Below are 21546 nucleotides of genomic sequence, written 5' to 3'. Positions count from 1 at the left end.
TGCCTATCCTAGAAAGTTAACAGTGAGAATCGACTAGTTCATATCTGCAGTCATTTTGTTCTTTGGAGTCTAGAAATCAAGATTTTTTTTATTCTCAACACAAGAGGTTTTCTTCCCTAGTTAAATAGGTTAATGAATAAATCTGTTGAAACAAAGACCTTTGCTATAGTTCAGTTCCCTGTAGGCTTTTTACAGTCTATTAGCTGACATTAAAGACTCTGGGTTCCCTGAAGCTTCAGCTCACCCATATCGGAACTCCTCAGACTCACTGGAGTGTCGAAGTTCTCACTGGCTTGAATGTAGCTATGCGACATCTGTCAGTCTTGCCTAGCAGTCAGGGTCTCATGCTAATTGAATTCTCCTTTAGGAACCAATTTGTTTTCATTTTTTCTTTCAGAGCCACACTTTCTTCATGCCATAGAATATGGAAACTATGTCTATTTCTTCTTTCGAGAAATTGCTGTGGAACATAATAATTTAGGCAAGGCAAGTATGTGCGCTTGACTTGTATTGTGGACTTGTACTGCATGGACTTGAGCCCACTTTGGTAGAGCTGTGGCCTTTGCATGTTTTCGAGACCTTGGTTTGTTTAGGGCCAAGTACAGAGAGGTGAGTAGCTTACCATGTGGACAATTGCCGGAGAACACCAAAAAACAGGCGCTGGAGTGGGAACAGCTGCCTGGGGCCTTGAGAAGGTTTCATTTGCTACAGAGAGTGTTTGTTCTACAGGCACCCTTGAGCTATGGATGCTTCTTTGACTCTTTAGCAATTCATGGATAGTTTATTGTTTCTCTGTGTCAACAGGCAGGATGGGAAATAGAGGCCCTGGTTCAATTTCAAGTAAAAGCCCATATGAGTTTAAAGTATTGCCACCCGTTCTATGCCAGGTTTAAGGACGGCACATTTTATTAACAATATGAGAAGCAAAGTGAGAGACAAACTGCAGGAATGGTTTCCCTTAGGCCAGGCAGTTCAGTAGCTTACTTCTTGGGGAGCTTTTTTGGCAGAACAGGAAAACGGCCCTTTTTCCTCACAGGTAAATCTAGTTTACATTCTCACTCTACAGATCCCTAGAGAGAAGACTGCTAGGTTCTTTTGAACTAGATAAATCTTTAGCATTCTTTGTCCCTCGCAAAAAATAGCAGCTTTTGGTTTTCACTCGCCCTCCATGCTCACAGCCCCGTTGCTCTGCTTTGTCCCTTGGGCAGGCTGTCTATTCCCGTGTGGCCCGCATCTGTAAAAACGACATGGGTGGCTCCCAGCGTGTCCTGGAGAAACACTGGACTTCATTTCTGAAGGCTCGGCTTAACTGCTCTGTCCCCGGAGATTCCTTTTTCTACTTTGATGTTCTGCAGTCTATTACAGATATAATACAAATCAATGGCATCCCAACAGTGGTTGGGGTATTCACCACACAGCTCAACAGGTGAGAACAGATCCTTGGCACCTCAAAAGATATTCTGGCCTTGCTTGTGGGAGCCATGAACAGGCCCACAGTCACGCTCTTCGCAAGCTGCTATTTTGCGAGGGATTTCTGATGGTTTCCCCCCTTTTCAGCATTCCTGGTTCTGCAGTCTGTGCGTTTAGCATGGATGACATTGAGAAAGTATTCAAAGGACGATTTAAAGAACAGAAAACTCCAGATTCTGTTTGGACAGCAGTCCCCGAAGACAAAGTACCAAAGCCAAGGTAAGGAAAAAAGAGGAAAAGGGTTTTTCTCTTTAACCAACCCTCTGGCCACTGGAAGCATCCATCCTCAGAGAACAGCTGGGCCAACCTCTCATGCTGGGAAAGGGTCCCTGTACCACAGCACTGCAGACAGAAAGTCAGTAAACATAACCTTCTGAGTGTGAATGTGGAGAACCTGCTGGATTCAGGGAAATAGCATTGCTCCTTGGGTTTCGCTCACTCTGCTATCTTTCTTACCTCTTCTTTTCGAATGGACAGTTATTCCTTAAATACAGTTTATGAGATGGGAAAAAAAACACACTGTTTACCTTTCAGGCCTGGCTGTTGTGCAAGGCATGGCCTTGCTGAAGCTTTTAAAACCTCCATTGATTTCCCGGATGAAACTCTGTCGTTCATCAAATCTCACCCCCTGATGGACTCTGCTGTCCCACCCATTGCCGAAGAGCCCTGGTTCACAAAGACTCGGATCAGGTAAGCCGTGTGGAAATGGCGGCCCTCTCCCGTCCAGTACCTTCTCTTCCTGTTGGCCTCCCCCTCTGACTTGGCTCACTTCCTCTGGCAGGTACAGACTGACAGCCATTGCTGTCGACCATTCTGCCGGACCCTACCAGAACTACACCGTCATCTTTGTTGGCTCGGAAGCTGGCATGGTACTTAAAGTTTTGGCAAAGACCAGTTCTTTTTCTTTGAATGACAGCGTATTACTGGAAGAGATTGAAGCATACAACCATGCAAAGTAGGTATATTTTACGAGAATGCTCTTCAGCATTGCTCAAAAATTTCCTGCATTTATTTCTTCTAGTCATTTCCTTTCAGCCTTCTAAATTAGCAGCCTTCTAAATTAGTTTGGCTTATTAGTATTTGGGGTTTGTTTGTTTGTTTTTCCTCACAGAAGTGAACTCTAGGTTTGTTGTCTTCCTGAGTCCACTGGAGTTTGGAGGGAGAGTAGTTGATGAGTTTAAAAATAATTCAGCCTTTGGTTGCAAGCGCACACACACACACACACACACACAGAATACAGTTCTTCCAACCACGAATACAAAGGATTATTTGGACCATTTAAACAAGTGAGAAATAGATGAGAGAAATGAAGCAAAGGAAACTAAGGAGAGATCTAGAAACATCTAGCACAGGAAGATTTAAATGCATTAAAACATTATCCTTTTTCCCCTATAGTCTAACATGGTCTCCACAAATATAATTCTCTTTGATCATCGGAACGAGAAAGCAATCTTAAAAAGCTTTTGTCCAGCCTGAAATTTAACCGACCATGCAGAGCAGAAGATGAATCATATAATTATTACTTCCCAAACTATGTACTTGCCTGGTTTGTTACTGATAATATTCCTTAAGACCTCCCCAGCTCTCAGTAATTGAAAAAAAAACCAAACCCCACTTGCCTTGCCTTTGTATAGCTTTTGACTTACTAAACATATGACTTCAAAATGTATCCCACAATATAGGTGTAATGCTGAGAATGAGGAGGACAGAAAGGTCATCTCATTGCAGTTGGATAAAGATCATCACGCTTTATATGTGGCATTCTCTAGCTGTGTTATTCGCATCCCCCTCAGTCGTTGTGAACGTTATGGATCATGTAAAAAGTAAGCTGATGTTTCTTTTCTTACCCTGGGTCTTGCAACATCAAGACCTTTGATGACGAGAAAATCCAAGTTGCGTTCTGTTTGGTTTCGTGCAGGTCTTGTATTGCATCTCGAGACCCATACTGTGGCTGGTTAAGCCAAGGAGCCTGTGGTAGAGTCACCCCAGGGATGCTGTAAGTATACTTTGTCACATTAGCCAAAATATTCTCTACATCTGCTTCTATCTTCTCCAGGGTCTCTAAAGCTAGAAATTTTAGGAAGCTTCTAATAACAGTACTACTTTTCTTTTTTCTTTCTTTCTTTCTTTCTTTCTTTCTTTCTTTCTTTCTTTCTTTCTTTCTTTCTTTCTTTCTTTCTTTCTTTCTTTCTTTTTCTTTCTTTTTTTTCTTTCTTTCTTTCTTTCTTTCTTTCTTTCTTTCTTTCTTTCTTCCTTCCTTCCTTCCTTCCTTCCTTCCTTCCTTCCTTCCTTCCTTCCTTCTTCCTCTCTCTCTTTCTTTCTCTCTCTCTCTCTCTCCCTCTTTCTTTCGGTATGGGAGAAGTGAAAAATCGGAAAATTTGGAGCTATGAGACTGAAGGGAGATTAAAGACAGTATAATACCTCAGGGAAATGGATGGAGAGAAAAAGCAATTCTCTTCTGCTCTCTTAAACATTCCAGTTACCAAATGTTTAACAGAAAAACTCATTTTAGCAAGCTGTTGAAATGTTCATTTGTTTCCTCTCTGCCCATTCTTACTAATTGGTCTGTGTTCTTGGTTCTGCTCTGGTTGTCACTTGTGTTCCTATGAAGGCTGTTAACCGAAGACTTCTTTGCTTTCCATAACCACAGCGCTGGAGGATATGAACAGGACACGGAATACGGCAACACGGCCCATCTAGGGGACTGCCATGGTAAGACCAGATCTCCCTTGCCCATCTGGCTCTTCTTTTTGACCACATTTGCACGTGAACATTATTTTACAATCAGCCTTTTAATGACTCAGGACACATACCACCTAGCATTTAACTTAAACTTCGCAAAAGCTGAGCTGTTTGGTCATGGGGATACATTAGAGAAGAATCTTACTTTTTTTTTTTTTTTCCTTCACCATTTACAATTTTGTAGGAAATCTAGAGAAAGGTAGTCTAACCAGTAGGTTAATCTTTTTAATTTATAGTCTTTTCTTTTTATTTTTTTAGTTAATTGGAATTCATACATTTTTGCTTTCTTTTGGTTACTTTTTACTGATTACTTGTTCCTTTAATTCTTTTAGAAATTTTGCCTACTTCAACTACACCAGATTACAAAATATTTGGCGGTCCAACATCTGGTTAGTTTTTTTTAATTTTTTTGAATTAACAATCTTTTCTTTCCTTCAGTTCAGCATTTTCAGCCCCTTCTCCCCTCCTTTTGCGCAGTTTGGCAGCCCCTTCATTTTTGTGCTTTGACTCATAATTCCACTGATGGTACCGAAAGACTTTTTCTTACTCAACACTTCACCCCTGTGTAGCATGTTAACAGTCCATCATTGGCCAAGGCACATCCTCTAAGAAAAATCAAATGAATTAACATAGACTGCATTCCAGCTGCACGCACATCCACCCAAGCTTTCTTCTCTCTCACCCCTGTGCATCATGAATGCTCCCTCTGGCCATCTATATTTCATGGATGGCAGAATTTCATTATTTTCCCCCTCTCTCCTCACCTTTCCTGACTTAGTAAAGCAAATACACATTTCCCCAAAATGTGTATTTATAAACTTTAGATATCTTTTTTGAATGGTTTGCGGTAATCTTGGGAAACTTTGAATGTTGTGGTCTCAGTGGTGTGGAAAAGGATCCCGTTGAATGAAGCTGGTTTTTGATGTTTAAGGTGTTCATATACACGTCTCTGTCCGTATCTGCTTGGGAGGCTTCATCTGTGACCATTGCACCAGTCTGAATTGGAGGGGGTCTCTGGAGTTTCAACCTAAAATCATATGCTTACATTCTGAGGGAAAATCCTCTTGGTAAAAGTCAGTAATAGACATGCTAGGAGGTTGAGTTACTACCGATCTTACTGCTGCTTCTGAAAACTTACCAGCAGTTTCGTTCCTCAGCGGGGGTTGCAGGGTCATGGAGAAAGGGATGGCAGATCTTATATGTTAGAACATCCTAATTCAGCTTATAAATGCCGTTTATTTTGCATAAGTTGCTGCAAACTCTTGAGAAGAAAATCCCTGGGCATTTAGGGAGGTACAGGCAAGGTTCATCCCTGCTTCAGTGCTTTACTATGGACAGTGAGCCCTCAGTACAGTGAACAGTCTACAGATGGATGGGGGCCATGGCAAAGCAGGAAACCTCTTAGGCGGAGGTGATTTATCAGGTCCCAAATCAAGTGTCTACATGGACTTACCCAGATGTTTTCTGGTGAAGCTATACTTAGGTTCCGTAGTGAAAGATATACAGTCTCCAACTGTCTATGAAAGTGCTTTGAAAAATATACACAAAAGGAAATGAAATGATGTTGTCTCACAAAAGGATGAAAAAATAGCAATTAATCTTTGGGGTTTGTATTACCTTGTCTGTGTCATTCATCACCATAGGGGCTTCTGTAGGAGTGTTTTAACTATCTTTAATTTTGAAATCCACTTAATATAGCTTTATTGTTAATTTTAAGTTTCTATTTTTCCCTTTCAAGAAAAGGATTTGGTGTAGTCTCTGCAAATGTGTTTTTTTGAAATCCCAGAACAGGCTCTCTCATAAAATTTACTTAAATTGTACTTAAAAATGCAGCAGACCAGTCAGTCAGAAAAATCTGCTGGCGCTCACTACCCACGTTAATAAAAATCTGTTTGCCACCACAGACATGGAGGTATCTTCATCTTCTGTTACCACAATAGCAAGTATCCCAGAAATTACACCTAAAGTGATTGATACCTGGAGACCTAAACTGACGAGCTCCCGGAAATTTGTAGTTCAAGATGACCCAAACACTTCTGATTTTACTGATCCTTTATCGGGTATCCCAAAGGGTAAGGCCTCACCAGGGAATTCATCTGTCACTGAGTGGAAACCTGATTCCTAATGTCTCTGAGGACCTTCTGGACCTAGGGCTGTCCACAGGTGAACTGGAATGAAGTTGCTGCTGGTACCGCCACCTCCACTGGCCGCAGTCACTTCAGTTTTCCGTGATTATATCGCAGTGCATTCTTTCAAAGATGAAAGAGGTGGAAAGCTGTTAAAGGGTGGTGAAAATGCCACTCAGACAACCTAATCTGTGTTGGTTTCTGTCTGAAGAAGCTGGAGACTTCTGGATATCAGAGAATTTCGAAGGTTACCCCAGCAACATTTAAAAACAAAACTCATTAACTGCAAATAACCGGATACCAGATGCTTTGCCTAGGAGCATTTCCCAGCCTTTCATTTAGCTGCAGTTCAAAATGCAATATGAAAAGGATATGTGTGGGGCTAAGTTGCTTGGAAGCCACAAGCAGTAAAACATAACAGAGTGCTTATCCATAACTATCCTTTTCAGCCCATAATAGAAGCAGTTATAACGTAGATGTGGACTAGGCTTAAAAAATACGTTACTCCAGAAAGATAAAACCTATTCTCTAGTGCTTACTAAACTGTGGGATCAGGTTTCCAATCAGTTTTCATGACAGTGCATTGTCATTTATGATTTATATCTGTTGATTTTGGTTTTATATATTTTCACTGTAAACAACCTTATAATCATTCTTTCTGCATTGTTTTCTTTAGTAATACCATTTTGACTTTTCTTTCTTTGTCTTTCAAAATGCCACTGCATTTTATAACCCTGGACATTAATTAAAAACAACTAATGATTAAAGGCCTTAGTACTAACCTAAAGCAACGGAATCTTTAAAATCACTCTGACTTACTTTATTCTGGGATAGCTGTGTTTATAGCATATAACAGACTTGGATACCTCTTAAACTAACGTTTCTTTGGTTGACTGTTAGATGTCTGTGGTTGCATTAAAAATCCCAATAATTACAAACTAATTCACTCTTCTTCTTCTACTCTAACTTAAATATTTCTTAACTACTTCAAGGTATTTGAATAATATTACTTAACTAATACATAGAACATTTCCTTAGACTGTCTGAATTTCTCTCTTAGCAAGCAATTCAAGAATGCTTCACCCCAGGACAGAATGAAAAAAAAAATCAAAGCAAACATGAAAGTCTATATTTGTAGCTAACAATGACCAAACAGATGCTTTTAGTTTGTGAACAAATTATGCGTTTTTATTCCAGTTAAGGTAGCAAAATTGTATTAGCATAATTATTTTAGCATGATATATATTTAATGCCAATTCATACATTTCCCTAATTCCAGCAGCTGCCCTTTATGAGTTAGGAGAAAATCATGAGACAAAACATTTTATTAGTTTAAAACTAGCCATTTGGAAAATATATACATTCTCATTCTAGTTTTTAGGTAGACACCCTTAGAATTTCTAATGTTATATAACAACTACATAAGAGGAATTGTGGAAAAGAGACAGAGAAATAAAGATCAATGGGAGATAAGTGTTATCCTAGCTTTTGCAGCAATCAGCTATCTCTGGGGAACCTATTGTAATTAAGGGAAAAATATATGCAGAATTGTAGAGTCCACCTGACCCTCCAAGCTAAGTATACGGACCATGTGAAGGTAGTGTTGGCTCAATGGAAGCCATTTGCTAGTTAATATTGTTTTAAAGAGCACCTCACTCAGATTCTTTCCCTGTGTCTGTTGCAGGTGTACGATGGGAAGTCCAGTCTGGAGAGTCCAACCAGATGGTCCACATGAATGTCCTCATCACCTGTGTCTTTGCCGCTTTTGTTTTGGGTGCATTCATTGCAGGTGTGGCAGTATACTGCTATCGTGATATGTTTGTTCGGAAAAACAGAAAGATCCATAAAGATGCAGAATCTGCCCAGTCATGCACAGACTCCAGTGGAAGTTTTGCCAAACTGAATGGTCTCTTTGACAGCCCGGTCAAGGAATATCAACAGAATATTGATTCTCCCAAATTGTATAGTAATCTGCTGACCAGTCGGAAAGAGCTGCCACCCAACGGAGATACTAAATCCATGGTAATGGATCATCGAGGCCAGCCCCCCGAGCTGGCCGCGCTCCCCACACCTGAATCTACACCTGTGCTTCACCAGAAGACCCTGCAGGCCATGAAGAGCCACTCAGACAAGGCCCATGGCCATGGGGCTTCAAGGAAAGAAACCCCCCAGTTTTTTCCTTCTAGTCCTCCACCCCATTCCCCTTTAAGTCATGGGCATATCCCCAGTGCCATTGTTCTTCCTAATGCGACCCATGACTACAACACGTCTTTCTCAAATTCTAATGCTCACAAAGCTGAAAAGAAGCTTCAACACATCGACCACCCTCTTACAAAGTCATCCAGTAAAAGAGATCACCGGCGTTCTGTGGATTCCAGAAATACCCTCAATGATCTACTGAAGCATCTAAATGACCCAAATAGTAACCCCAAAGCCATCATGGGAGACATCCAAATGGCCCACCAGACCCTGATGCTGGATCCTGTGGGACCCATGTCCGAGGTCCCGCCCAAGGTCCCTAACCGGGAGGCATCGCTCTACTCTCCTCCTTCTACTCTCCCCAGAAATAGCCCAACCAAGCGAGTGGACGTCCCCACCACCCCTGGAGTCCCAATGACTTCTCTGGAAAGACAAAGGGGTTATCACAAAAATTCCTCTCAGAGGCACTCTATATCTGCTATGCCTAAAAACTTAAACTCACCGAATGGTGTTTTGTTATCTAGACAGCCCAGCATGAACCGCGGAGGGTACATGCCCACTCCAACAGGGGCGAAGGTGGACTATATCCAGGGAACACCAGTGAGTGTTCATCTGCAGCCCTCCCTCTCCAGACAGAGCAGCTACACCAGTAATGGCACCCTTCCTAGGACGGGGCTAAAGAGGACACCGTCCTTAAAACCTGACGTGCCACCAAAGCCTTCGTTTGTTCCTCAAACCACGTCTGTTCGACCACTGAACAAATATACTTACTAGGCCTCAAGTGTGCTATTCCCTGTGTGGCTTTATCCTGTCCATATTGTCGAGAGGATGATATTGTAAGGGTACCTTAAGACGAGAGACTCGCTTGTATTTTAAGAGAACCAAGTGGCCAAAGAAACTCTTTCTAACTTTGGCAACATCAAAACTTGCCACATGTAGCTACTGCAGCAAGGCTTCTGTGTACTTGCCTGAAAACAAAGGAAGGTGCTGGCCATTCCATTTCTTTTGTTCAAAGCTAAAGAGATGTCTAGCTTTGAGGGGCTACTTTACCAGTGTAAAGAGCTGATACAGTACTCAGAAGAACTGTGAGCAAATACTTGAAAATGGGTTCAACTTAGACTACCATTATGTGTGGTCTTCCCATTAAATGTGAACATTTTAATTTGTATGCATTCACCTTGCCTCTTGCACAAATGTCAAAAACAATGGTAATGTCTCAAAGAAACCAACTTGTAGATTACCAAACAATTTGCTAAAAATTCAGCCTTTGACCCAAAACTGTAGCATTTTTTTTCATGCGTGGCATTTTTTTTCATGCCACCAATGAACTGTGTGTGTGTGTGTGTGTGCGTGTGTGTGTGCGTGTGTGTGTGTGTGTGTGTGTGTTCTGTACCCACTAGAATTTGTTTAGGCGCCCATTGCATCTTTTTGTGCTGTGGAGTTGTTTACATTGAGCACGACTGAACAAGAGACAATAACTATTTCCCTCAGCAGTCCATTGGGTGCAGCTTTGAGGAAAATAAAATCGAGGCTGATTTTGCCATCAAAATGATTGACTTACGTGGTACCCAATGCCAGAATGTAAGAGTTCTAAGTAATTTTGTGCTGCTATTCATTAAAACTTCTATGACAGTCTTGCCAGCTTAAGGAGATAGAGATATTAAGAGGTATCCTTGATTTATCCACCAGTATTCAATAGTGAAATTTACCTGTCCACTGTGAATCCAAGCCCGAGTCACTCTATTTAATCTTGGACACACTAATAAGGTTTTATTTTGATTGTGTTTGGTTTGTCCCCTGTAGCAAAATATCTCTTCCTTTAACTCTTCCTACTCCTAAGATTTAAAAAAGAAAAAAAAAAAAAAAAGAAGGAAATGTGAAAGGAATTGTAATTGGCTTAACAGAAACAGCTTCTGAAAACCTAACAGTGGTGCAATCATGTTGTCTATGTTGTGCTATGTGAGAATTTTCTCCTAAGTCATGCAGGTAATGACAATATACTGTAAATATTACATGTGAGTTTACCTGAATCTGTGCATTTTGTGCCTTATTCATGAGAGTGATAGAAGTACTAAAATATGTCAAGTGTTTTCAGTATAGCACATCATTTACTGAGTGCCAGTTGTAAATGTTTTTCAACCAGCACCCAAAAAGACTTTTTTAAAATTCATAAAAACAACCTAGAACAATTAATTGTAAAACAATCCACCCAAATAGCAGCGTTCCATCCTTTGCCATGATAAACATTCCACTCCTGCTTTCCTAAGGATGAAACAGTGATAATGTGAAATCAAATGGTGTTTCCCAGGTAATGTGACACCTGTGGAAACCATACAGAGTCATTTATTCGTTGCTTTTCAGAAGCCACTTAGAGTTGTTGATGTGCAATCCCAATGATGGTTTCGGTTAATATGCTACACACCACACCATGGTTTATTGACCCTAATCCAGAAAGTGTCAAGGCAGAGGAATGCTCCAGACTTAGACAAATAAGTGCAACTGGTTTCTTGTGATAATGCTGATGATATACATTATTTGGGGGAGGATGGGTGGCAAAAGAACAGCATTTTTATACAGACTGTAGAATACTGCTACAGTTATTCTCTTCCTTTGAGAATATTGTTTTATAAAGAAGGTAATTCTCTGAGACCTCTGGAAGCGCAAAAGCTAAAACTTCTGTTCTTGAATCGCTTCAGCTTTGCAACTAAAATATTACAGATTAATAATAAGTTAAACCAACCAAGGATAAACACTACTCGGTCCACCGCCGACAGACATGTTTGAATTCACCTTTACCAATATTAATCCCGGCGTGTGGCAAATGGAACAGTAACTCTGTGTGATTCCCAGATAACATTTTGTAACATTGTGCTGCCTTGTAGTTTGTAATGTGAGTTCTATCAGTATTTATGTTGAAATTTCTAACATAAAATCTAGTCTCTATCCTGTTAATTTAATTTTTAAATGCTTTATCCATTTGTGCAAAGGTAAACACAGATTGTATCTTTTTTAATGGTACGGCATAAAAAGTAACCCTAAAGTGAAGTGGCTCTATACTGTTTTATAGAGTACTTTAACATGTATAGATATCTTGTAAACTTGTATTGTGTATGTGTAAATAATATGTACTTTGGGTTTTTAACACCGCATGTAAAGTCAAAATAAAATATACAAATCATTATATCCTGCCTCTTGATATTAAAGAGGTTTATAATGTATCATATTTTCAAAATATTTTTGAGTCAACACCAGTGAGAGCTTCTTTTAAAATCTACAAAATATTCTCATCTGGCATTTTTGCTACCCAGTCACGGTTACACAACCCTTCTCTTCTCGGAAGGCTGATACTGATAGGCAGCGTCCCTGAAACACTGAGAAATGATTCAGAAAACCAGATAAACTGTGCTGCATCAACAGTCAAATGCTTCAGGCAAACATACCAGTAGCTCACTTGACCACATATCTAGTTCAACAGACATTTTTAAAATTCATGATTTGTATTCCCACATGTTTCAATGTCGTTTTAGTACAAAATTATAGCTGGTAAACCAGATTCTTGTGAACATTTCTTGCTATTTGGTACATGGCATTTCTCAATTCCATTGTTTTAATTGCATAGAACATATTAGTAGATATCTGTCCCGAATATTAAAATGGAAGGTAAACTTAGGATTCCATTTGGTTGTCCCCATAGCATGAAATGAGTTGGTGGCTGCTGTCATTGTTTCTTGTGAATGTTGAGGGTGTCACCCCACTTCTGGGAGAGACAATAGGAGTGTTTGTAGCAACCCTTGCCTTCTTGGGTCCAGTTGCTGCTCATGGTCAAAGCCCATCTGTATCTTCTATGGCCACATTTATTCCAAGTGCCCCAGCAGCATCTCTGTAGAAGCAGAAGTTGCCATATTCCTGTCTTTGGTCCTTGTTGTCCTTCACAGTGTCCTCTAATGAGGGGGTGCTGCATTTCAATGTCACTAGCAGATCCTTTTCCATTCTTATGGCATATGCTAGTCTAGAGATATGAGGAAGAATTTGCAGAAGTCCTATCATGGGAAAAAAAGATTGGTGGAAGTCCTATTTGCTCCCCCTCCCCTTTTAAAGTTACTACCACTACAGCTGTATAGGCAGCAAAGCAAGGCAGTGCCACTAGTAATGGAACCTGACTGACATTCCAAACCCTGCCCTCCACTATAGGAGTCTGAGTAAGCCCATGCCCCGTGACCATTGCTGGGGAGAGGGTGAGAAGAGTCTCCCACCTCACTGACTTGCAGAACACATTTGTAACTCTTAGAATTTAAATGAATGAAGAAAAAGGCAAGAGAAATATATCTTCATCCTTGTTTCTTCCTGGGCTACTTGAGCATTGGCATCTCTTTCATTTACATTCTCTATTTCTATTAAGTTGTGTTTATTATACTTTATGGCCCTTATATCAGTTTTCCTAGAGTCAATGAATCTTTTTCTTTTAAAAAGTGCATCTTTCTCTTGTCCTTTGATAGATGGTCTTAGCCTTTTCCAACTGTGGACTTCTTTGATAATTTAATGAATGCTACAGAATAAGAGCCAACTTTCACTTTCCTTTTTAGGGGATTTACAAACCCTTAAAACTATGAATTCTAAGATAAATGCTTAGGTGCCATTTGAGAGAAGTAGGGTTAAAGACTTTGGAGCTTTTCATAAGGAAGGCATTTTGTGGGCACAAATTAATTAACCAAGACAAACTACCTGTCCTCTGGGTCAAGAAATCCCATTGATTAGGCATTTAGGTTACCCTGGGATTTGGCAATTTTGAAGCCAGGTGGAACTTGAGGTGCTGGTTCAGGCTAAGTAGAAAGGGTGTCTCCATGCAAGACAATGACCTGATGACCTAGGTGTTGGCCAGGTGCCAGGAGGACTCACCTTCCTGCCATCTGAGAAAGGTCAACTTTCTCCCCTCCTACCTCATCTTCATCTTCCTTGTCAGAGGAGGGCAGATAACAAGGTGTCCAAAACAGCCCTACGTCCAGGTCTGGGAGCTGGGTTATAATCCTGCCTCCATTACTCATCAAGCAACTTTGTGTGGCACTATGCCTCTCTTGACTTCAGTTTTCTCATTTTTGAAAAGAGATGGCTTTACATCCATATCTCTGACAGTTTTATGGTACATGCCAACTTTATAATTCTATTACCTATTTTATGAATGCTATGCTTAAATATCATTCTTCCAATAGCTTGGTTTGTAGGCTTTTTATGGGTGTGTGAGGCCTGTTCCCTGTGAAATTAGCAGTAAAATAAGATATGATAAACAATGCATTTTAAGCCATTTAGCTTAGGTCTATATGTGATGCTTACCCTTTCTGCATATAGAACATACAAAACACTTAAATCTCTGCCAATGTTGCATTCTTTTTCAAATAGATGTGATGCCATAAACAAGGAAGAAATAGATCTATAATGAAATCAATCTTTAATTCACATGGGACTAGAGGTGAGGGGACGGGGAGTGGTCAAATACTGGATATTCAGACCATGAATTAACTGGAATTCACACATAAAGGAAAATAGGATATTTCTAGATACTGTCCAATGATATAATTCTTTTTAAAATTAAGTATTGATTACTGGTTGATAAATCTTTTTATAACATGCAGTTTGGTTCATATTAGTCTCTTATGTTAGGTTTCAGTAAAGGAAAGTATGAAAATATGGCATTTGTAACTATACACAGTTTCTTTATTTGTGTGTGATGGACCCACCTGATGCTACTGTAAAGACTGACTTGAGGCCAGTTACAGTAGTTATAAAAGAGGGAAGGCTTGTCAATGTCAGGCAGCTCTGTCCAGTGGAACCTTCCATGTGTTGGTGGAAAGTTTCTCTCTCTGTACTGCTCCATATGACAGCCACCAACATATACGGCTTCTGAGCACATAGAATGTAGCCACTGAGGTACCATGTGTTGGACAGCACTGGTTTAGAAAACCACTGCTGCTGCTGCCACCATTGTCTGAGTTGGGGTGGCTGCTCTGAATGCAACAATGCCAAGGGGTATATAACTCTGATTAAAAGATGAGACACACCTCGTATGTTTTGTTTATCTAGTCTTGTGTCTCATGGAGAGTTGGGGGCACAATTTTTTCACCATTAATCACAAATCTAGTTGGAAAGTTTCAGATTTGTTTTATTTTGTTGTTGTTGTTGTTGTTGTTGTTGTTATTGTTGTTTTCTTATTTAAAAACCATGATGAGCACACCCATTAATACCAAGAGAGAGTCAGCACTGGGTTGCATGGACAGGCATCTCTTAGGTTTTTCCGGAGCTTTTGAGGCTTATTCATGCTTTCTGTTGGAAAGGGACAAGATTTTTCATTCTCATTGTCAAGATGTGACAACTATGGAAATATAGATGACAGCCAATTCAAAAGTCAGGGCTAATTCACATATTCTCACCCTCGATCCTTGCGCACAAACCAACACATGCCATGAAAGGGCTAAAAGGGAATATCAGTGTTCAATCAGGTAGTATGGCCTCTCTCCAGCATTTCATGTATATTGAGGAGAAACAAAGAAGGTAGCATAATGACAGTATCCAGGAGTATGTGCCAAACATCCAGTGAGAAATAAAAATATTCAGTGAATCAGTCACATGCTAAGCCATCATAATGAACATGCCAAATCAATTATTTAAAAAAAAATTATGGATCAAGCTGACATGATGCAGGTCGAAAGCAACCAAAGAGTATGGATTCTGAGATGTTAAAAGAAACTAACCAGATGTGTCCAAATTGTACCCATCTAAGTTTCTGGGCATCACGCCAGAACTACATCTATGGACTGTTAGAGACTCTAGGGAGAATTCACTTTATTTCTTATGTTGGAATTTCTTCATATTGAGCAGGGGTTGCAAACTGGGAGTTAAATACAGTTGTAATTTTCCCACTACTCCCTATGGTTCGGGGAGCTATCGGAGTCAGGCTTCATCTTCGAGGAGAATATTTTCTGATGATTTGAGTTCCCAAGTCTTCTGTGAGGCACAGACTAAGCACAGAGAAAATGTCTGTTGAAAGAGCAAATTTAATGACTGCCTCCGAGTTTTATCGTAAGTCAGATGGCAGGGCTTGGCCAGATATTTGCAACTGTTAATACTAATAAACACAGCAGCTGCATATACCCTTTCTTAGTGTTTGCAAATCAGGTTCCCAAATAAGAGGATTACAAAATTCCTTTAACATTCTGAAAGGAGCATCCCGTGGATTGGGGAGACAGCTTTAGAAAGTGTGAAAAAGAAATGGAACTCTTAGGATTCCAATTGAAAACCTCAGGGGTTAACATTTGAGATGGAATGTTAGACCCCAAAGTTCAATAACATCTCAGGTTGAGGGACAGGACCATCCCCTGGTCCAGGCAATCTGGATGTTGCTCAGTATGTACCTGCAGCAACTTATGAAAATCAAAAGTTAAAATTTATTCTGACTTGATGAATGGCCTCTTCGGACTGCCCAAGTTATAACACCCGTCTCCCCAATAAGTCCATCCTCATTCCAGGATCTCTAAGCAATTATTTCCAATTTTCTATGCAACCCACCTCCAGAGAGACAGAAAGGGTTGAACTCGATGTTTGCTTGATTTACATAAACATTCATCATAAATTTATTTAATGAAAATAGCAAAATACAAAACTGATGAAAGCAATAAAATTTGAACTGTCTTAAATATAAATGTACACACAGAGGTGAGTCTTATATATATATATATATATATTTGTATATTATAATCATTAAAACTAACATGTCATTTTGAAATGTGCTTCATCCAAACACATATTTTGGGAAAGTCTCTTTAAGTTTGGTTCTAAGTTCATTTTTTAAAAAGAAAAAAAAAATTTTGGAAATAAACCCTGACATTACTTAGTTATTTGGTCTCAAGAAAAGATGACATCTGCTCACTGCTGAACACAAATTCCAGAAAAGTTTGGTTTAGCTAAAAGGGAGATGTCCCCGATTATGATCTACCTTGAGGTCCTTTGGTTTCTAAAGTGTGTAAACAGTGTATTTCTCTTTTAGCTTGAGATGCTAGGTAGGTCCCAGTTGCTGAAATATGGAAATTGCAATAATACTGAAGGTAGAAAAGAGGTTTCAGAGGGGCAGAACTGGGACCCAGGCAGAGTAGTCCCGACAGCGGCCGACAGCTGAGCAGGGTTTGATTTGAAGCAGACTGCTGAGCGTCCAGAAGGACCTCAGAACAGAGAAGCTGAGTCCGCCTTCATCTATCTATCTGTCTGTCTTCTTGTCTCAGTGGACAGGGACACGGAAACCTATAAAGCACTATTTTCTCCTTTGTCTTCTCTTCCCTGGATTCCAGAATAACAGAAAGCAAGGAAGCAGATAAGTAGAGAGCAGGCAGGTCTGAGGACTATGAGATTGTTATGGTAATGACAACTTGTGAAAATACAGTGAAATAATTAGTGGAGCGAAATCTTCTCTTCTGAGACAGCATGCCAGTTAAGGCTGTCAGGAAAGCCACACCTCTTTCCAAAACTCCCTGGGGTTCCTCCCCTCTCCTCACTTTCTAAAAAGTGAATTTTCTCAATTTAACAAGTTCTCTCTTTGAAGAAGTGACTCTGCCCCACCTCTTTATTGCAGCTGTGTACCTCCTTAAAGAGATTAATGTCTTTTTTTAGATAATCTTAATCGGTTTGACCAGCCAAAGTGTAATTCAACCTCTATATTGGCATTTAGGGACCTAGCTGTATATGTCATCATATTTTTTCATTAGTGTTTCCACTGTTCTGACTTATACCAAGAGCGTTCGTAGCCAAGACAATTCAAAAGGAAGTTCTTGTTCTCTGAAAATAAGCTTAAGATGCAAAAGAAAGAAAATCACCCCTATCGTTGAAATTTTTTATTCATCACATAACTGGACCTGTGTCTCTTGGTTTTAGATTAGTCACCTTCTACCAGGGAATGAAGAGATATCTCTAGAGGAAGAGTACTTTTCTCACCTTTACATATGAAATCACCACAACTGAATAATTTTACAGATGCTAAAAAAGTCAAGTGTAGATAGTCCTCACTTAACATTGTTGATAAGAGTAAAGACATATAATAAAACCAATTTCACTGTAGACTAATTAATATAAACAAGAGTTAAGTTCCTACAGGATCTCATCATTATAACGAAATGATGTTGAATAAAATGACCTTAGTCAAAGGCCTGCTGTACTTCTTTTTCAGTCTAACAGTGAAGACATGGAATAAAAACAATTCCGGCCAGTAGAATACTAACTAATAGTCATGAACATGCTTGAGGTGGTTATCTCACAGTGGAGGATGATGGAGTAGAAACCTTCTCTCTCTCTTATCTATCTGCGCGTATATAATTTGTTCTATATTCATGGTTTTCAATTCTGGCTGCATATTAGAATCACCTGGGGAGCATTTCAAAAATACCAGTGTCTGGGCCACATCCCAGAACAATTAAATCAATTAAATCAGCATCTCTGGTGTGGTGATACTTAAATTTAAAGTCTTCTCCACAAGTGTCTGATGTACATCCAGAATTGAAATCCCCCGCTTTATGTTATATCTTTCCTATGTGTTGTAAAAATGTTAGTGTATGTATTCATCATTTATGATTGAAATAAACTATGTGTATTAGTTTTCTACTGCTGCACAACAAGTTAGCAGAGGTGTAAAAGCTTATCGGCACACAATTCTCTAGGTCAGAGATGTGAGCAAGCTGGACGGGATTTTCTGCTCAGGGTCTCAAGGCTAAGATCAAGGTCTCAGCTAAACTAGACTTTCATCTGGAGGATCTGGGGGTTGAGGTGAGGGGGAATTTGCTTCCATCTTCTTCAGGCTGTTGGTAGAATTCAGTTTTGGTTGTACAGTTGAAGTTGCAGCTCCCTTACTGACTGGTGGCTGGAGCCACTCTCAGCCAGTATTCTTTGCTTTGTGGTCCCTGATCTTTAAGCCAGCAAGGGTATGACAAATCTTTCTCATTCTTTGAATTTCTATGACATTTCCTTCTGCTATCAGCCAGAGAAAACTTGCTGCTTTAAAGTGCTCACGTCGGCATTTTAAATGATCACGTCAGGCCCCTATCACAAGGCAGCTGACTTGGGGCTTTAAATAAATTTGAAAAATCCCTTCACAGTTACAGCTATATTAGTATTTGATTGAATAAAAAGGGAATGGTAATCTGGGGGTGGGGGTGGGGGCGATCTTTAGAATTCTTTCTACCACAATATCCCCAAATTTAGTGGCTTACAATAACCATTTATTTTTCCACTATTCTAATAATTGTGATGATGAGCTTTTACATTAGTTTAGCAATTTGATCAGGGCTCAGTTGAGACAGGTCACCTCTGCTCTTCATGGTGTTGGCTGGGCTTACTCATGCTTGGAAGTCAGTCAGTTGGTAAAGCTGGCTGTGAGGCTAGCTAGTTTTCGATGGCCTCACATATCTTGGACCTCAGCTAGGATATCTGCAATGGCTGGACTTGTATTGTTACATGAACTCTCTGTCTCTGTCTCTCTCTCTTTCCATCTCTCTTCCTCTTCCTCTCACCCTCAAAGAGGCTATCCTAGATTTGCTTCAAGGTACATAGTTCCCAGAGAGTGAGAGTGGAAGCTCCCAGGCCTCCTTAAGAAGAGGCATGGAAATCACACAAAATAACATCTGCCACTTCCTTTCGGTCAGAGAACGTCAGTAAGGCCAGCCTAGATTCAGGGAATAAGGAAATCAACTCCACTGCTTGATAGATGGAGCTGTAAAAAATTTATAGCCCTATAAAATATGTCATAGCAAGTAATCAATATTTATGATGATATGTTAACAAAGAGGTGTTCGGATGATTTTAGAGGTGCAAAAAGCATAAGAAGTTGGACTTGAGTTATCTTCAGCTATAGCCCAACACATTTCAGTTGGCTCTGATGGAGAAAATCCCAAATGGCTCACCAAAACTGTGATGTTAAGGTGTGACCATCATGTGTCCTGACTCAGATGGCAGAAACAAACAAAACAATCTGCTTCTACAAATCTGACCTTTCAAACCTTAGGGTGCCTACAAAATCATGCAACTTGTTCAGCACTTTAAAGGGCTATGGGAATCAAAAAATGCTCTTGCCCACAGGGATGTTAAAAGGTGACAATTTCCCTTGCTCTGAAGTCATTTTCTTTTCTTAGTTTGAAGATAGTCTTGTTTATCATTAAGGATCTAGGAGTTCCTTGTGACTTTATACTTTATTGAAATGATAAATAATTGAACACATTTAGTTTACATTAGTTTCGTGAGGACACATTGTCTCCTAAAATTATGTAACAGCCTTAGACCACAACAGTAAATAAAGTATATTTATTTTCACTAATAAACCATAGTTAAGGCAGCCACGTCTTTGTTTAGACTCAAAAGCCTTTTCTTCATTGAAATTTTTATTGTCACTTTTTGAAAGCAACAAAAGCTTAGATGTACATCAGACTTTGTACCACACCAATAGGTCTTCTACATAACACCAGAATAATCTTTTTAAAACAACCTTGTCACTAATTTCTCCTTGATCACTTTTAAAGCTTTGGTCATTCCCTCTAGCAAAGAGAATAAGTAATAAAGCCCAACTTCTTCTGTCTTGTATACAAAGCCCTCCCCAACATGGCTTCAGTGACAGTCATCATGACCTATCATTTCCCTAAGTCACACTTAGAAGCCAGGATTGTTCATTCAGTAATTTAGTTATTCATTCATTCAAACAAGTATGCATTGAGGGCCTATTATGGACCATATATATAGTCTTCTAGTTGTTGGAGATTCAAAGATGAACAAAATATTATCTCTCTCCCCAGTGGGCTCAAGGCTTACTGGAGGGAGGAAGAAAGATAAGAAATAGCACACTGAGTACATACAGTGTGATAGTTCCCCAACCCAGATGCCCTTTTGCAAACATTTATTTATTCAATGTACATTTAGCGAGTGTACATTGCTAAACTGTATGACAGCACCTAGAAAAAACACAATGGAAATATACTGAGCTGCGATTTTCTGCTTTAACTGGGTTTCGATGGTCAATGAAGAAACAAAAACAAAAACACAAAAAGGTCCGTCTTTCCTTAAGCAGTGCTGTCCTGCGCAGAGGAAGAGCCTCTATTCTGGTAACTATACAGTATATGGGAAAGTCCTGCTGCCCTGTAGCCAATGACTGAAGTACAAGGCAGGCTGTGTACCTTGGTGAAGTTGTGAAATGAATCAGTTTTTCTCTGAAAATGATAATGGCAGACTAGAGGACAAAGGACAAGCTAACATTCTCTAAAATCCACCTCCCTTCTGTTTTCCCAAGTTTTCTGCTTCTGGTTCTCAGGTAATGGGAAGAGAAGCAGAAGAATTGGGTCAAAGAAATAAAGTAAATAACATTTGTTCTGAGGTCATTTTTTTTCTTTTTCCTTCATTACCCATCATCGTTTCCCATCCTGTGGTCCCCTTTCCTGCCTCTGGTTCGTTTGGCTGGCCGAATAATCAAATCAACAGGAGATAGATTGACAAGAGAAAAATCAGAATGAGTCTCATGTGCACGGGAACCCTGCATACATGAGAGACTCAGAGATCCCACACGAAAGAGAGGTTCAGGGACAGAAAAATGGTTGAGGTACTTAAGACATTCTGAGCTAGGGATGGGGTAATGCATCTTGGAGGCTTCAAAGGGTCATTGCAGGATGATAAGAAGAACAGATGTTTAGTAAATAGATGTTTACCCTGACTACCTGTAGCTAGGTCAAAATAAGTTATCTCTGATAATCTCTTATTATGGGACAAAGCCCATAATTTAAATTCTTTTAAGTAGTTAAAGGGAGAAACAGAAGTTTCACTTGAGCCAGAAGTTAAAATTACCTTTAGCTCCAAGGAATCTGCGTATGACCAAGGCACATCTTGAGGTGGCTCGGTTTAAACCCCCACCGTTCCTAAACATAGCATGCTTTCCTGATACACCAGTCTCACTTCACTCCCATTTGCCCTTCACTCACATCCTCCTCTCATAAAAGAGGGT

The 21546-nt window shown here is 39.8% G+C and overlaps 1 protein-coding gene across 1 annotated transcript in view; it reads left to right on the top strand.

Moving 5' to 3' along the window:
* Positions 1-9904, top strand: part of SEMA6D (semaphorin 6D) — a 51159-nt gene extending 41255 nt beyond the window's left edge. Inside the window, exons 9-19 of the mRNA XM_025038954.1 lie at positions 398-486; positions 1209-1426; positions 1558-1689; positions 2005-2160; positions 2252-2425; positions 3153-3293; positions 3389-3466; positions 4082-4182; positions 4545-4601; positions 6117-6284; positions 8023-9904. Of these exons, the coding sequence (XP_024894722.1) occupies positions 398-486; positions 1209-1426; positions 1558-1689; positions 2005-2160; positions 2252-2425; positions 3153-3293; positions 3389-3466; positions 4082-4182; positions 4545-4601; positions 6117-6284; positions 8023-9311 (2603 nt within the window). The 3' untranslated portion in view covers positions 9312-9904. The remainder of the gene's footprint in view (positions 1-397; positions 487-1208; positions 1427-1557; positions 1690-2004; positions 2161-2251; positions 2426-3152; positions 3294-3388; positions 3467-4081; positions 4183-4544; positions 4602-6116; positions 6285-8022) is intronic.
* The last annotated feature ends 11642 nt before the right edge of the window (positions 9905-21546 follow it).

This window comes from Pteropus alecto, unplaced genomic scaffold (genome assembly GCF_000325575.1).
Source record: "Pteropus alecto unplaced genomic scaffold, ASM32557v1 scaffold86, whole genome shotgun sequence".
NCBI lineage: Eukaryota > Metazoa > Chordata > Mammalia > Chiroptera > Pteropodidae > Pteropus > Pteropus alecto.
Note: the sequence above shows the minus strand (reverse complement) of the source record. Positions and strands in the feature narration are given on the sequence as shown.